Source organism: Callionymus lyra, chromosome 5 (genome assembly GCF_982586985.1).
Source record: "Callionymus lyra chromosome 5, fCalLyr1.hap1.1, whole genome shotgun sequence".
Taxonomy (NCBI): domain Eukaryota; kingdom Metazoa; phylum Chordata; class Actinopteri; order Syngnathiformes; family Callionymidae; genus Callionymus; species Callionymus lyra.
The window spans coordinates 11,222,809-11,239,405 of NC_141822.1; the positions used below are offsets into that span (position 1 = coordinate 11,222,809).

The following is a 16,597-nucleotide window of genomic DNA, read 5'->3' on the forward strand; positions in this document are numbered from 1 at the left end:
TTTGTAACGGCGCGGCATGATAACCTCTGCAGCAGCATCGCCCTCTGCTGGCGACTTTATTATTTATCCCGGCAGAGGTTTTTGAAAAGCAGTTTTATTTTTAAAACATAAATTGTTCAAATCAAGTTTTGATTAAAAAAAAGTTTATTGTGTTCAATACTTTCACTTCTGTTTACAATCAGTGTTACATTGAACCAACCAATGAACCATCCAACTCTGATGATGAAGTCTTCTTCTTCTTCTTCATCATCGTCATCATCATAGCAGGTCAATAACACCAGATGTTCCAGAGGTGGTTCTGTTAATGGCCTCATTCATGTAATGGTGACAACGCTAATAACCAATTAAACTCTAAAAAAATCTGTAAATGACTCCGACTTGTTGGACTTTCGTCACCAGTCCGACTCGTCTTTCCAGCGGGGGATGTATTTGGGGAGTCGGGCGCCTGCAGAACTCGAGGACGGTTCCCTTCGGGGAGGCGGAACGTGTCTCCTCTGTGGAGGTGCATTGTGTCCCCTGGAGTTTGGGCCGTTGCATCTTTGGTAGGGCAGCTGCTGGTTCCAGTGCGAGACGGAGTTGTCGTATCTGGACTGAGCGTGGTACGGCTGCTGTGGACCCCTCCAAGGTCGACCTCTGGTTTCAGACTTAAAACCACCCAAAGGATGTCTGACGGGAAGACAAACATTTTAGTTATGGTTGGACACGACAAAACAGCGTTTATGTTTTCATACTCACTGTGACCCATGATTGTATCTGCCCCAGTTCTGAGCTCTAGGTTCATGATGCTCTTCTGCCGGTTCTAAAAATCTGCCTCCTTGTTGTCCCCTGTTTCCCTGATGCTGCTCCTCGCCATGACCTCGAGCTCTGCCCCAAGACCCACCCTGAGCTCCGTCCCAAGATCCACCTCTAGAGTAGCCCCGAGAGTCTCCCCTAGAGTCACCCCAATAGTCTCCCCGAGAGTCTCCCCGAGAGTCTCCACGAGAGTCTCCACGAGAGTCGCCCCCAGGGTCGCCCGGAGCTCCATCTCGAGCCCCGCCCCTCACTGGCCTCAGAGTGCACTTCTCCATCCCATCGTTGCTGTTGAGAAGCAAACCCTGAGCCACTCGTCTTCAGGCACAAAAGTCAAGTCAGACCACAAACCTCCTGTGAGAGCCTGACAGAAGATCCTCCAGGTAATTCTCCCGCTCGATCGTATGACCTCGGCTACAATTGAACACTGAAACATTATAAACATTTCATGAGCATCTGAAACATCTCACACCCTTTGATTTTTTTTCCATAGTCCATAAGTCAATATTCTGCCAGGGATATTACACACTCCTTTAGGTGTGTATCCCTCAAGTACATTTCTATCTCAACATTAGGGATCGTGACCAATCAGTGCGAGTGAAAATATATCTCATATATACACTTAAACTAACACTAGGAATATATACATGACGGGCTACACATAAGAGTGAGCCCGGAACCCTATTTGCTGGGGCGGATTACCAATGGGTTTGTTTCAGATAATGATATTATATATTCTCAAGATCAGTATACTTTTATTTACAAGATCTAGCAAAGTGTGGAGAATACTCGATTTCATAATGAGTTTTATTTTCCATAGACCTTAAAAACATTAAGATCAAACTAACACAACTGATGACTTTAATTGAAAACTATGATTCACATATAAAACCTTAGCATTGGAATTGTACTACAAGTATATTTTATATTATGTTTGTGGGTTTTTTCAGCCCTGAATGTCTATTTTCTGTATTTTAATTTGTTTATGAATAATGAAAAAATGTTTTTATGAACATCAGGTCAGGGGTCAACAGGGGTCAACAGGGGTCAACAGGGGTCAACCGGGATCCGGCGTGAACTCACATTTAATGGCTTTTTTAGGTTTTAATCCATCCACATCAATCAGATACCTGCAGGAGACAAGGCAGACGTCACTCACACAAACACGTACTTATGCACATACACATCCATGTTGCCTTAGCAACATCCGTCATTGTATAAGATTTGTTTTTGTTGTTTTTACATGTATTCTTGAAACAAATTTATATTGCAAAGGTAGTCAATAATTAGGAAATATATTGAAGTTTTTCTGGATCTTTCTTTGGTTATAAATGTGTTTTTTTTCCATTTTGGTGACGTTTAAAATGTGTTTTGAAAATAAAATTAAGTTAAACATTTTTTGTCCACAGAAAGCTCCCGTTTGATGCAAAAGAATAAATGGAAAAAGCAGTTTCACTTGTATCGACACACCTTGCTGTAAATAAGTGTGGAAAAACACATTATGACTCACCTGTGGTAAATTAGAAATAAGAATCACCTGTGAAAAAATAGTCTGTGCCCATGAGACACGAATTATCCAATTAATGATGACTTATTCTATGTTTTAAAAAGCGTTGACACAGTAGTGAAGACAAACACCTTTGAATTAGTCATTTTCAAAGACATGGCACGTATGTTTCAACAGTGTCTAATGTTATCAAGACGTTTTCCAAGCATGGAACCATCAATACCTGCCTGGATGAGAAGGTAAGAGAAAGTTTACAAGGGTAAGAGGTAAGGGTAAGAGAAAGTTTACAAGAGAACATTGGTGCCACTTGTGGACTCAACGTCAAACCACCAGAGACCTGAAGGCCAACCTGGAGCAGGTGTTATGGTTTTAACAAGATTCATCCAACACACACTAAAACAAACAGGGCTTCATTGATGATGAAGAAACAATTGCTGGAGAAAAAAAAACAAAAACTGGAATAACTACTCGACTACTAGTTCCTGGACAAGCCACAATACTTGCAAAAGTTGCGATTTCATTTAATTTTATATAAATTTGACTTTCGGCCTGTGACGACTCAGCTTAAATACACCTTCATGACGTCGTGCTCGACAGAAGCTGACAAAGACGGTCGGCTTAACAGCTGCACGACTAAAGCGCTACCAGTGTCTCAACAACATGGAACAACATGCGTCACAACCAAACCCTTCAAACCTCTGTATGACTGCAACTCTAAACAACAGGAAATAACAAGTTGATATCACACAAACAACCGTAACCAGACTTCACCAGTTTCATCCTGACATCGGTACGTAAATTGGAATTGTGACGTGTGCTGCCAGTGTGTTTGTGTGTGTATTAAAATGCATTACCTTGTACTACACAAAATTCAAATAATATAAATTGCAATCTGTTTTGTACTGCAGGAGATTCACGTAAGGATGACAGAGAAACGTCTCAAATCGCATACTTCTCTTAGTATACTAGAAGTTAGTATGCATCAAGATAGTGTACATACTAACTAGTACGCAAATTATCCACAGATAGTATGTCTCAAATCAAACTCTGCTGCTACGCACTAACAGGAATTGAGGTGACAGCTTCTTCTTCTACTTCTATTTAACGATGGTTGCAACCAGCTGTTTGAACGCTATCGCCACCTGCTGGCAGCACGTTTTGCAAGTTTGGATAAAGAAATAAAGAAAAAATATGAGAATCGAAATATTCGCGAGATATATAAGCTGGTATCAGCACTAAAGACGTGTCGTCCTTCTACTGCTGCTGAAAATACACCTGTAAGTATATGAATATATATGCATTTATATATGACGTAACTTCCGTTTAAAACGTCACTAAGACGGAGCCGTTTAGGGTCGTAAGTGTCCATCGAACCATACTCAGTTTTGTGGGAATTTTAGTGACAATTTAGTGCGCTTCTTAATTCTTACTAAGAATTGAGACGCACTTATGCACTAGAAATACTAACTTTGAGTACGCTAGTATGCGATTTGAGACACAGCAAAGAGCAACTTAGAGAAAAGATGAAAGCTATAGCTATAGAAATGCAACCATGACTGATGCAGGGTTTGCACTTTATATCTTATCAATAAAATAAATATATTTCATTGTAAGTTGAATATGTTTTGTATTAGAGAAGAAATGCATTGAAAAAGCACATAAAAATACAATGTAAATGAATATTTAGATATAAAGTTGTAAGTACACACCTGCAGATCAGATATCCTGTGCGGTTCAGTCCATGTGTGCAGTGAACACCGATCAGTTTGTCTGCAGAGAGTTACTGTTGTTAATCTGAAGGTACGGAAAGAAGAAGTTTTTCTGTGTTTTCACCATTGTTTTGGTTTTTCTTCAGGAAACTGTTCACGACTTGTTTAAACTTGAGAATGGCGTCATCGGGAGGAACCTGATGACCAGGAGTGAAGATCTTCACACATTCAACCGAGTCGGGGACGTCCTGCAGACACACAGTGTGAGATCAGACAAGTGTGTGTAGGTGTGTGTGTGCAGGTGTGTGTGTGCAGGTGTGTACCGGAATGGAGTAGTAGCGGGTGGTGTATGTCAGGTCAATGATGAGTCCCAACTCTTGTCCCTCTTTGGTGACGAGGTCCAGAAGATGATGAGGGGTGAAGACTTCAGGGGAGCTGAGCTGAGCACATATCGACTGACAGACAGGAAGGTTTTATTTGATCCGTTTATTTCATTTCACTCGTTTTTATGTTCCAACAGGGACACACTCACCTGCTTTAGAGGAACTTTGAAGGCAATAAAACGAGTTCCCGATAACCTTTTACCCACTGGCGTGTAGTCCAGCCACCTAAACACACACACACACACACACACACACACACACATACACACATCAAGATTTTACAGAGTTTACATCCAGACGAACATGACGTTACCTGTCGGGGATTTTATTTTTCTTGTTCGGCCACATTGGGAGGTCTCGTGTATCACCCACGACAGAGTGACCAGATCGGTTCCGGATAGAGATCCTCGCTTGTTTAGATCCTAATATATTTGTTGTCAACAGGCGAAACGTGTTAAAACTGAGACAAAGTGTGCGTCGCATGTCGATGACGTCACATGCCGCCTTCACTGTACTGTTTTTTCCGGTGTAGGTACAAATTTTGGTCCTCCCTACAATATCGGTCCCCCCACTTCCTACGTGATGACGTCACACGCTGCATTTGCGAACGTCGCTTTTACGGAATGTTTATTCGAGTTCCGAAATAATTCGCTTTTCAAATAACAAAAATGTTCGAATATTCCCCTTTCTATAACTCATTCCACCTAGTCTGTAGTTCGGATCATAAACAACTCGGTAATTATTTATTTAATTTAGTTTACTCTTCCCCCGATTTAAATCAATTATTAAATATATATATATATATATATATGCCCACTTTATTGAACGAGTCATTTTATTTTTATTTAATGTGTTCGATTTGTATAATGTATGCAGTACAAAAAAATAATAATAATAATTAATTGTAAAATTAGAGTAGTTTATGTGTGTACGTTCGCATATGCGGCGTGTGACGTCATCACGTAGGAAGTGGGGGGACCGATATTGTAGGGAGTGTACTACCACTTCCTACGCGATGACGTCACACGCTGCATACGCGAACTTCTTTTTAAAACATTTTTTATGGGTTAAAGAAACGTCAACAGAACGTTTACATGATGTTTTTTTTTACCACACATAGAACATTTATATTGACAAAAAGACGATGTTTGTCAACATAATCACTTTCCGTTCTCTTATTTCCTGTGCTGTGTCTCAAATCGCATACTACTCTTAGTATGCTAGAAGTTAGTATGCATCAGTTTAGTGTAGGTACTAAACGCTATCGCCGACACCTGCTGGCAGCACGTTTTGCAACTTTGGAAAAAGAAATAAAGAAAAAATATGAGAATCTAAATAATCACGAGATATTTAAGCTGGTATCAGCAGCGAAGACGTGTTTATCCTTCTACTGCTGCGGAAAATGCACCTGTAAGTATATGTATATATATGCATTTATATATGACGTAACTTCTGTTTAACACGTCACTAAGATGGCGGCTGTTTAGTGTGGTTAGTGTCCATCGAACCATACTCAGTTTTGTGGGCGTGTTAGTACGCCAATTTAGTGTGCATGGCGCACTAAATTTCACATACTAAGAATTGAGACGCACTAAAAATACGCTAGTATGCGATTTGAGACACAGCACTGTGTCTCAAATCGCTCTTTGCTGTGTCTCAAATCGCATACTAGCGTACTCAAAGTTTTAAACGGAAGTTACGTCATATATAAATGCATATATATTCATATACTTACAGGTGCATTTTCCGCAGCAGTAGAAGGACGACACGTCTTCGCTGCTGATACCAGCTTAAATATCTCGCGATTATTTAGATTCTCATATTTTTTCTTTATTTCTTTTTCCAAAGTTGCAAAACGTGCTGCCAGCAGGTGTCGCTAGTGTTCCTACAGCTGGTTGTAACATCGTTAAATAGTAGTAAAAGAAGAAGCTGTCATGTGATTTCCTGATAGTGTGTAGCAGCAGTGTTTGATTTGAGACATACTATCTGTGGAGAATTTGCGTACTAGTTAGTACTATAGTATCACATGACAGCTTCTTCTTCTACTTCTATTTAACGATGTTGCAACCAGCTGTTTGAACGACATTGCCACCTGCTGGCAGCACGTTTTGCAACTTTGGAAAAAGAAATAAAGAAAAAATATGAGAATCTAAATAATCGCGAGATATTTAAGCTGGTATCAGCAGCGAAGACGTGTTTATCCTCCTACTGCTGCAGAAAATGCACCTGTAAGTATATGCATATATATGCATTTATATATGACGAAACCTCCGTTTAAAACGTCACTAAGAGGGAGCTGTTTAGTGTACTCTGTCGAGTACTTGACTCTGGCGTTGCAGAATTTACAGACCACATGAGTCTTGACGAATTCGTAACTGCTTTCATTCGTTTTGAAACCAAAATATGTCCAAACATCAGCTTTAAAAGCTAATGCTGGAGTCCACTGTATCCTCTTGTCCTCAGCCATCACTGGTATCTCATTGTTTCTTTTGCTGATGAGAACGTAATGTCTGCTGCCATCTAGCGGCTGTAAGTTTAAGTGAAACTAAATTAAAAGACACATGACTATTTGTGTTAATTGTTAATAAAAAATTAAATTTTACACTTTATCGAAATATAAACCTTGAATGAAAATGAAAACGGCACAAACCTACAGGCACACACACACACACACACACACACACACACACACACACACACACACACACACACACACACAGCTACAGCCATGATTATCATCATACAGACAGACACACACCCACCTGCACCAAGAACAATTTTGTTTTGTCCTCCATCTCTTTGTTGTCGAACATCTGGAAGACTCTGGACAACCACACGGGTCGACCATCGGAACCAAACACACAACCGTCCTCACCGTGAGACGACAACACTGCCAGGAAACACTTGTGCACGGCGCGGCTGGCCTCTGTGCACAAACACACGGTGTGAGAAGGAGACCAGAAGACTCTGGTTCTGACTCTGTCCTCACCACTCTGGAACAGATCGTAGATCTCGCGGCCCTGCAGGTCCTCGTGGATCTCCACCTCAAAGTCCAGCTTCCGCAGAACCTTGTGAAGCCGTTTGGTGTCTCTCTTCGCTCCGGGTCTCCGGCCCAGATCCACCCCGGGCTCAAACTGGCTCACCGAGACCAGGACCGCTCGGTTACGCTGCTGCCGTATATGGGCAGACAGAAGTTTTATGAGCCCGTTACATAGTCATATGAACCTGTTCTTTTACTTTTACTTCTCTCAAGACTCATGACCATATCCTAGATGAATCACTTGTCACATGTACTTTTCCCGGCACTCCTGCCCTGGGATCAAGAGTTCAGTGCATCATCACTGGTACTGCAAACATGCTTGAATGCCTAATCATTTGTAAATCTACGATCATTGCTGACAAAGTTCTTAGCAGCGTCTCATGAGTTTACTGTTAGAAGGGAAACAACAAAAACTTATCATTTAAACGTCATTCGACATTTTTCATTTGTGGTTAGTGTCCATCGAACCATACTCAGTTTTGTGGGCGTGTTAGTACGACAATTTAGTGTGCATGGCGCACTAAATTTCACCTACTAAGAATTGAGACGCACTAATGCACTAAAAATACTAACTTTTACTACGCTAGAATGCGATTTGAGACACAGCACCGGTCTGACGACACACGTGACTTTGACACCAACGGAAGTGCCCGCGCTACATGTGACGAAGCCGCTGATTGGCTGAAGCTGTTTTACTAATAATAACGCACAACTGTACAATGCAATACAGACATTCAAGTTCCGAAACAATTCATTTCATGAGTTTATTTTATTTTCCAAAGACCCTAAAACATGTAGCGTAAAACACCAATTGTTGACTTGAATTCAAAAGAGTAAATTGCATTTTTATATTTGTACAGATACCCTAAAACGTTGTCCATTTTCTATATATATTTTTTTGATGCATACATTTGTAAAAATCAAATATTCTCCCCATAACGAACAGGGTGAAGGATAAAATACCTCATTGATAAACTCTCACAAAATCAAAATTCTGACACAGAATTAAAGTTCATAAATAATCATTAAAATGTTTCCCAATCATAGAAGACAACCATAGACTCTGTGCTTGATGGATCTACTGAGTCCTTTAAGAAACATCTTAAGACGTTTTATTCGTGCAGGCTTTTCCTTGATTCTCTGGAACTCCTGTGTTGTTCTCAGTATTATCTTGATCTTTGAAGTATATATTTTATTGAGATTTGTTTTGATTGTTTAAGCGCTTTGTGACCCTGGTCTGGAAGAGCGCTCTATAAATATAAATTACTTACTTACTTACATGAATGCATCTCTGACTGGACGATGTAAAAAACGTTTTAAATACTTTTCACATAAAAACTAGCAAAAAAATCACATTAGAAAGTTCAGCTGATGGAACGAGTTCGATTCCTGAACGTGGCCACCAGTGACGTCAGGCTGCGGCCGTCTTGAACCTTCTCCACAGGAGTGAAGGGGAAGACGTCGCGGGTGAGACTCGTCACCAGGCAGGGCATCTCTTTCATTCCCCCGACAACACGACCCTTGGCTTCGAAGTTGAAGGCCACGTGGTGCGACAGGCGGGTCATGAGACGGGTCAGTTCCAGGAGACGCTCGTTCTGGTCCTCCAAAAGTGAGCAGAACGTCTGAAGAAAGACCGAACCCTGGGGGTTGTTGAAGGCCACGTATCCTGTGGGGATTACAAACAAGTCACTCGTACCTGCACCAGGTGATGCTTTAGTTTTCTCTTCACATTGAACCAGTTCAACTACCTTTGAGCAATTTGATGGAACTATTTATGAACTGTTTAGCTCATAAAAATGTCGGATCATAAACATTGGAAGTTCCACAAACGCTGGAAGTTCAAGATTGAGGCAAAATATTCACGTGTGTGTATTTTACCTGGAACTGTCGCGTACATCACGGCTGTGTCCACAGGAAGTGACAGATTCTGACATAAAACAAGTTCCTCGTTGGAATCCACTTCAACACCTTTATCAAGTCCATCACCACGACATGCCTACACAGATGGGTAGTTAGTCATCAGACACACGAATATATTACAACACTGTTTGAACAAAGGATATATTTGTAGTATTGTCGAGTACTTGACTCTGGCGTTGCACAATTTACAGACCACATGAGTCTTGACGAATTTGTAACTGCTTTCATTCGTTTTGAAACCAAAATATGTCCAAACATCAGCTTTAAAAGCTAATGCTGGAGTCCACTGTATCCTCTTGTCCTCAGCCATCACTGGTATCTCATTGTTTCTTTTGCTGATGAGAACGTAATGTCTGCTGCCATCTAGCGGCTGTAAGTTTAAGTGAAACTAAATTAAAAGACACATGACTATTTGTGTTAATTGTTAATAAAAAATTAAATTATACACTTTATCGAAATATAAACCTTGAATGAAAATGAAAACGGCACAAACCTACAGGCACACACACACACACACACACACACACACAGCTACAGCCATGATTATCATCACACAGACAGACACACACTCACCTGCACCAAGAACAATTTTGTTTTGTCCTCCATCTCTTTGTTGTCGAACATCTGGAAGACTCTGGACAACCACACGGGTCGACCATCGGAACCAAACACACAACCGTCCTCACCGTGAGACGACAACACTGCCAGGAAACACTTGTGCACGGCGCGGCTGGCCTCTGTGCACAAACACACGGTGTGAGAAGGAGACCAGAAGACTCTGGTTCTGACTCTGTCCTCACCACTCTGGAACAGATCGTAGATCTCGCGGCCCTGCAGGTCCTCGTGGATCTCCACCTCAAAGTCCAGCTTCCGCAGAACCTTGTGAAGCCGTTTGGTGTCTCTCTTCGCTCCGGGTCTCCGGCCCAGATCCACCCCGGGCTCAAACTGGCTCACCGAGACCAGGACCGCTCGGTTACGCTGCTGCGTCATCGTGTCGAGTGTGTGAGGACTGACTCTCAGACCGACTCAGAGACGGCCAGATAAGAATCCTGTGACATCCACAGAACCTCACCTGCTCACACCCACCTGCCGTATATGGGCAGACAGAAGTTTTATGAGCCCGTTACATAGTCATATGAACCTGTTCTTTTACTTTTACTTCTCTCAAGACTCATGACCATATCCTAGATGAATCACTTGTCACATGTACTTTTCCGGCACTCCCGCCCTCATCATCACTGGTACTGCAAACATGCTTGAATGCCTAATCATTTGTAAATCTACGATCATTGCTGACAAAATTCTTAGCAGCGTCTCATGAGTTTACTGTTAGAAGGGAAACAACAAAAACTTATCATTTAAACGTCATTCGACATTTTTCATTTGAGGCTTTATATCTTTTTATTATTCAAATTAAAACTATATGAATTTACAGTTTCATGTTTATATTTTACTAATTTTCCATTGGTTTTTTTTATAATTGTTTTTCATTTGAAATTCAAGATCGCTGCCTCTGTACCTCGTTTCCTATGACTTATTTTGCTTGTGATAAATAAGATAAGACTACTTTATTACTTTATTAATCTCACAATTTTATGTAACTCATATTCCAGAGAGGAGCTCATAAACATCAGTTTCGCAAACTCCTGATTATTTATTTTCATCATTTCTCACTCACACATTTTTTGATCATAAACACTCAAGTTATTACTTTTTTAATGCATTATTTTAATTTAAAGACTTAATTTTAAACACATGTCTCTTATTTTATTTATGAATCTTTTTTAATTGAATTTAATAATGTATCCACACCCCAAACAAGTTCTTGTGTTGTTATATAATACTGTGATAAACATTTTCTAATCAGTTCATATCTGTCTTCTTATGTTCTGGTTATCAAAGAGTCTCATTTATAGCAGTATTTTCAATAAACACACCAGTTTGTTAATAAAAATATTTATTTGATGAACAAGGTAGTTGGCAAAGGCTGCTGAATAAAAACAAAAACTTTTATATAAGAATCCTCACACCTGATTGGCTGGTGGGTTGCGAGGGAGGGAGTGCGGGGAGGAGGCTCTGACCAGCGTCCCAGTGAGTGACAGCGGCCGCTCGTACTGACCCGTGTGCTGGTGGTCCGTTTGGGTCGGTGCCGGGGCCGCGGGTGACGCCAGAGACGCAGTTGGGGTGGCGGGGGATTCCAGAGAAGAGGCGGGGCTCGACTGAGACAGGTGTGTGTGCGTCAGGTGAGACGGGGCCGGGTGTCGGGTCTCTGAACCCTCCGAGTATGTGGGCGACCAGTCCACCCCGGAACCTGACAGAGGCCGTTTCACTTGAGGAGGACAACCTTCAGCTGCAGCTGAACACACACACAGAGAAACACAATAGTCATGATTATACACACACGTGCGTCGGTAAGATGCAAACACATACAGAAGTATACAGACACGTCGGTTAGAGGTATACACTAAAGTCAACCAGAGGTACACACACAGAAGTATACACACACACACACACATCAGTCAGAGATACTCACAGAAGTAAAACACACCAGTCAGAGGTACACACAGAAGTATACACACACGCCAGGCAGAGGTAAACACACATGCCAGTCAGAGGTAAACACAGAAGTATACACACATGCCAGTCAGAGGTAAACACACAGAAGTATACACGCACGCCAGTCAGAGGTAAACACACAGAAGTATACACGCACGCCAGTCAGAGGTAAACACACAGAAGTATACACGCACGCCAGTCAGAGGTAAACACACAGAAGTATACACGCACGCCAGTCAGAGGTAAACACACAGAAGTATACACGCACGCCAGTCAGAGGTAAACACACAGAAGTATACACACGCCAGTCAGAGGTAAACACACAGAAGTATACACACACATCAGTCAGAGGTAAACACAGGGGTATACACACATGCCAGTCAGAGGTAAACACAGAAGTATACACACATGCCAGTCAGAGGTAAACACACAGAAGTATACACACATGCCAGTCAGAGGTAAACACAGAAGTATACACACACGCCAGTCCGAGGTAAACACACAGAAGTATACACACATGCCAGTCAGAGGTAAACACACAGAAGTATACACACATGCCAGTCAGAGGTAAACACACAGAAGTATACACACATGCCAGTCAGAGGTAAACACACAGAAGTATACACACATGCCAGTCAGAGGTAAACACAGAAGTATACACACATGCCAGTCAGAGGTAAACACACAGAAGTATACACACATGCCAGTCAGAGGTAAACACACAGAAGTATACACACATGCCAGTCAGAGGTAAACACAGAAGTATACACACACGCCAGTCAGAGGTAAACACACAGAAGTATACACACATGCCAGTCAGAGGTAAACACAGAAGTATACACACATGCCAGTCAGAGGTAAACACACAGAAGTATACACACATGCCAGTCAGAGGTAAACACACAGAAGTATACACACATGCCAGTCAGAGGTAAACACACAGAAGTATACACACACGCCAGTCAGAGGTAAACACACAGAAGTATACACACACGCCAGTCAGAGGTAAACACACAGAAGTATACACACACGCCAGTCAGTTACACACACGCCAGTCAGAGGTACACACTGAGGTATACACACACTGCAGTCAGAGATACACACACAGTCCGAGGTATACACAAATAGGTACTCATGGAGTTCAGTCAAAAGTAGACACAGACAGACACTTACGATCTGCAGTGTCACCCTTTTGTCTTTTTCTCTTCTTCTTTTTTCCCTGTGCGAAGACATGAGCAGGTTCAGAGGATCAATTGTTTATTTACTTCGTGTCACAAATCAGTTTGAGAAATGAAAGTTGATTCCCAGTGACGTCACTTTCTGAATAACGAGACGATGACTCACGTAGTTGTCCCGGGCTGACCAGCCGGGGTAGAGTTTGGAGTGAAGGAGCCGTTCTTTCCGAGCCTGGTCGTAGTACCGGGACTGTTCCTCTTTAGAGAGCGAGTGCCACTGCACGTACACACACACACACACACACACACACACCAGTAGGTTTCATTAAATCTGATTGATTTTTGTGTGCGTGTGTGTGTGTGTGTGTGTGTGTGTGTGTGTCCTACCCTCTGTCCCAAGATCTGGTTTATTGTTGCGCTCTCCTTCACGCTGCACTCAGCCACCACATGGGGGCGCTGGTCCCTCATAAAGAGCATGAAGGCGTTCAGAGGTTTCTTAATGTGATGCTGCTTAGAAGGAGCAGGTGAAGTACTGCACACACATACAGACACACACCGTGAGCAGGGGTGACTCTTCCTGTTCCGTGAGGGTCAAACACACCTGGGCTGAGCACCGATGCTCTCGGGGTTCACCTTCAAGTTCATGGGGAGGTGGGACGGGGACATCGGAGAAGGCGGCGACAGCATAGCGGGAGAGAATCCTCCAGAGACCAAACTATAAAAACATTTTTTTTCAGGCTCCATGTGGTCACAGATACAAGACTGGACTCCTCACCTGGACGCACTCATGGCGACGGCAGCAGGTGAGAGACCCCCTGACAGAGGGTAGATGGACCGACCCGACCTGGACAACAACAAGTATGAGCTGGAGTTGATAGTTAACAAGCAGGTGCCACCAGAGCACAACCATCTCTCTACTTACAACCATCCCAGCGGGGAAGGAATCTGAGGCCTACCATCAGAGGCTGGGAAGTGAGGAGACCCTGGAGGTCTGGGCAGTGCTGCACAACACATCATCATCATCATCATCACCATCATCATCACCATCGTACACGTTCACTCACCCGCCTCAGGAGACAATCCAGGAGCTTCTGGACTGAAGGACAACAGAGGGCGAAGGCTCATGTGGGGGGGCAGGACTGGCACACTGCCGGACTGTACACACAAATTACACACTTGTAAAACACAAACACACATATAAGCACACATGACACACACTGCACATTTGAGATACAGATACGCACTTATGCCCACATGAAACACACACCTATGCACACATGAAACACACACCTATGCCCACATTAAACACACACCTATGCAAGTATTAAACACACACCTATGCACGCACATCTATGCATGAATGAAACACACACATATGCAAGCATGAAACGCACAAATGCACACACACAACACACACGTATGCACACATAAAAGACCCACCTATGCACACATAAGGAAAAAAAACAAACACAAAAAACACATCTATGCATGCATGAAAAGCACACATAAAATACACACCTATGTAAGCATGAAACGCAAAAATGCACACACGAAACAGACACATAAAAGACACACCAATGCACACGTTAGGGAAAAAACACACACATAAAACGCACATCTATGCATACATGAAAAGCACACAAAAGCAAACATGAAACACACACCTATGCAACCATGAAACACACACATAAGCATGCATAAAACACACACCCATACATGTATTAAACACATATACTGTATGCATGCATGAAACACACAAATGCAAACATGAAACACTCACATAAAACTCACACCTGTGCAAACATGAAACACACACATAAGCATGCATAAAACACACATATAAGCATGGATAAAACACACACCCATGCATGCATTAAACACATATGCACGCATGAAACACACACATATTACACAGCAAACACACAGTAAACATACATGTTGGTATGATGTCTGTGACCCCGGGAGTCTTGCCTGGTGTGTGTGCACTGACGGGTCCCTCAGTGATGCTCTAGCTGGGAGGTCCAGGAGAGGCCACTGGAAAGGAAGATACTGCAGACACGACATCATGGATTACACACATGAAGAGCAGACAAAAAACATAGTTCTGTAAGAGTGTGAATGTGAGTGTGTGTTACCGGGTGGGTTCCTCCAGCCAGGTAGGGGCTGCAGAGGTTCAGGTCCGGGAACATGAAGAAGGGGTACCCCAGGTAAGGAGGGAAGTGCAGCTCCTGCTGCCTCCTGAGACCTAAGACCACACATGAGTTGTAGAACCAGATCACTTTTGATTTATTCTCTGAGGTTAGACTCTGATACCCTCTTCGAACATCTGGCGGGTTCTGGTCCGTGCACCTGGATCATGTCGACGTCGTCGGTCCACCTAGAACCAAACAACAAGTAAAACATCTGAAAGTAAACCCAGGACTAATGTCTGGTCGGAGGGTACCTCGGACTCGGCGCTACTCAGGGTCTCAGACTCGTTGACCAAAGAGGACTTGACGTCGTCCAGGTCCTGGTCCGTAGCCCCGGACCGCTTCTCCTGGTCGCCCTCGTCTTTGAAACGGATCAGTTCGTCTCTGGCCCCCAGTTCGTCTCTGACCCCGGACTCTTGTCCAGGGTCCGGTTGACTCAGTCGCGGCATATTTTGTGAGCGACTTGTCAAGAGTTTAGTCTCTGGACTTTGTCCCAAAAAAACCGTCTCGGGGGTCACTGGCGAGTCCAGGGGGACCGACACGGATCGGGACACATCGGGGACAGAAGAGAGTCTCACTGAAGCGTTGAACTGACGCCGGAACAACTTGTCTGGACACGAGCTAACGAGCTAGCTTAGCTTCCCGCGGCGTCGCTCCAGAGTTCCGGTCCAGAAGTGAACAAAGTGGCGAGAAAAGTTCGGAGCAGGAAACGGGAAGAGTTCGAGTTGTGAGCCCGGAGGTTAAAAAATCACAGCCCGTCCGCGACGGAGCAGCAGTTAAACACAGCCTTCGTGTTCCCCAACAGACCGTCCACTCTGTGGGGGCCTCATGTCCCGCTCAGGGGTTCCTTCTCGGGCCCTGGTCGTGATGCGGATCCGCTGCAGGTTTTCGCTTGTGGGCGAAGTGAGGAGACGTTTGTAAACACACGCCGCCACAGCGAGACACTACAGACGGGCTGACTCTGGATCAGCCAGAGGGTGACGTCAGACACTCGAGACGGTTACGTGTACGGATCCAGGATCAGGAACAACAGGTGTTTATAAGAGGTATGGTTGTTCTCCACTTTGGCCGACAGGGGGGGCTGTCATTCTAGAAAGTTAACAAAAAATAACTGTAAGGTAAACAACATGTAACAACAACTTTTTTGAGAGTGATACATCTGCTCCTGAAAGTACATCTAAAAGAGTGATACATCTGCCTGTGGAGGTACATCTACAAGAGTGATACATCTGCTCCCGAAAGTACATCTAAAAGAGTGATACATCTGCTCCTGGAGGAACATCTACAAGAGTGATACATCTGCTCCTGGAGGAACATCTACAAGAGTGA

At 43.2% G+C, this 16,597-nt stretch overlaps 2 protein-coding genes and 1 long non-coding RNA gene across 3 annotated transcripts; 1 reads left to right on the forward strand and 2 right to left on the reverse strand.

Annotated features, from left to right (window-relative positions):
• Positions 1-132: 132 nt before the first annotated feature.
• Positions 133-10,457, reverse strand: LOC148079302 (uncharacterized). The gene is made up of 15 exons (XM_087792278.1): positions 10,149-10,457; positions 9,922-10,085; positions 9,307-9,424; positions 8,796-9,094; positions 7,378-7,558; positions 7,151-7,314; positions 4,702-4,973; positions 4,538-4,613; positions 4,329-4,460; positions 4,130-4,253; positions 4,006-4,066; positions 1,873-1,919; positions 1,141-1,216; positions 736-1,077; positions 133-666 (listed from the first exon to the last, which is right to left on the reverse strand). The coding sequence occupies exons 1-15, from the start codon at positions 10,336-10,338 to the stop codon at positions 393-395; spliced, it is 2,520 nt and encodes an 839-aa protein (XP_087648404.1). The 5' UTR covers positions 10,339-10,457; the 3' UTR covers positions 133-392.
• Positions 10,458-11,294: 837 nt separating this feature from the next.
• On the reverse strand, positions 11,295-16,338 carry LOC148079303 (transcription factor 7-like 1-A). Its single transcript, XM_087790807.1, has 12 exons — positions 15,523-16,338; positions 15,393-15,456; positions 15,215-15,324; positions 15,015-15,128; positions 14,144-14,234; positions 14,002-14,080; positions 13,855-13,923; positions 13,681-13,794; positions 13,467-13,611; positions 13,249-13,356; positions 13,078-13,123; positions 11,295-11,704 (listed from the first exon to the last, which is right to left on the reverse strand). The coding sequence occupies exons 1-12, from the start codon at positions 15,715-15,717 to the stop codon at positions 11,373-11,375; spliced, it is 1,467 nt and encodes a 488-aa protein (XP_087646933.1). The 5' UTR covers positions 15,718-16,338; the 3' UTR covers positions 11,295-11,372.
• On the forward strand, positions 12,656-13,123 carry LOC148079304 (uncharacterized). The gene is made up of 3 exons (XR_015711322.1): positions 12,656-12,909; positions 12,966-12,977; positions 13,019-13,123. It is a non-coding gene; the product is annotated as an uncharacterized LOC148079304 (long non-coding RNA).
• Positions 16,339-16,597: the final 259 nt, after the last annotated feature.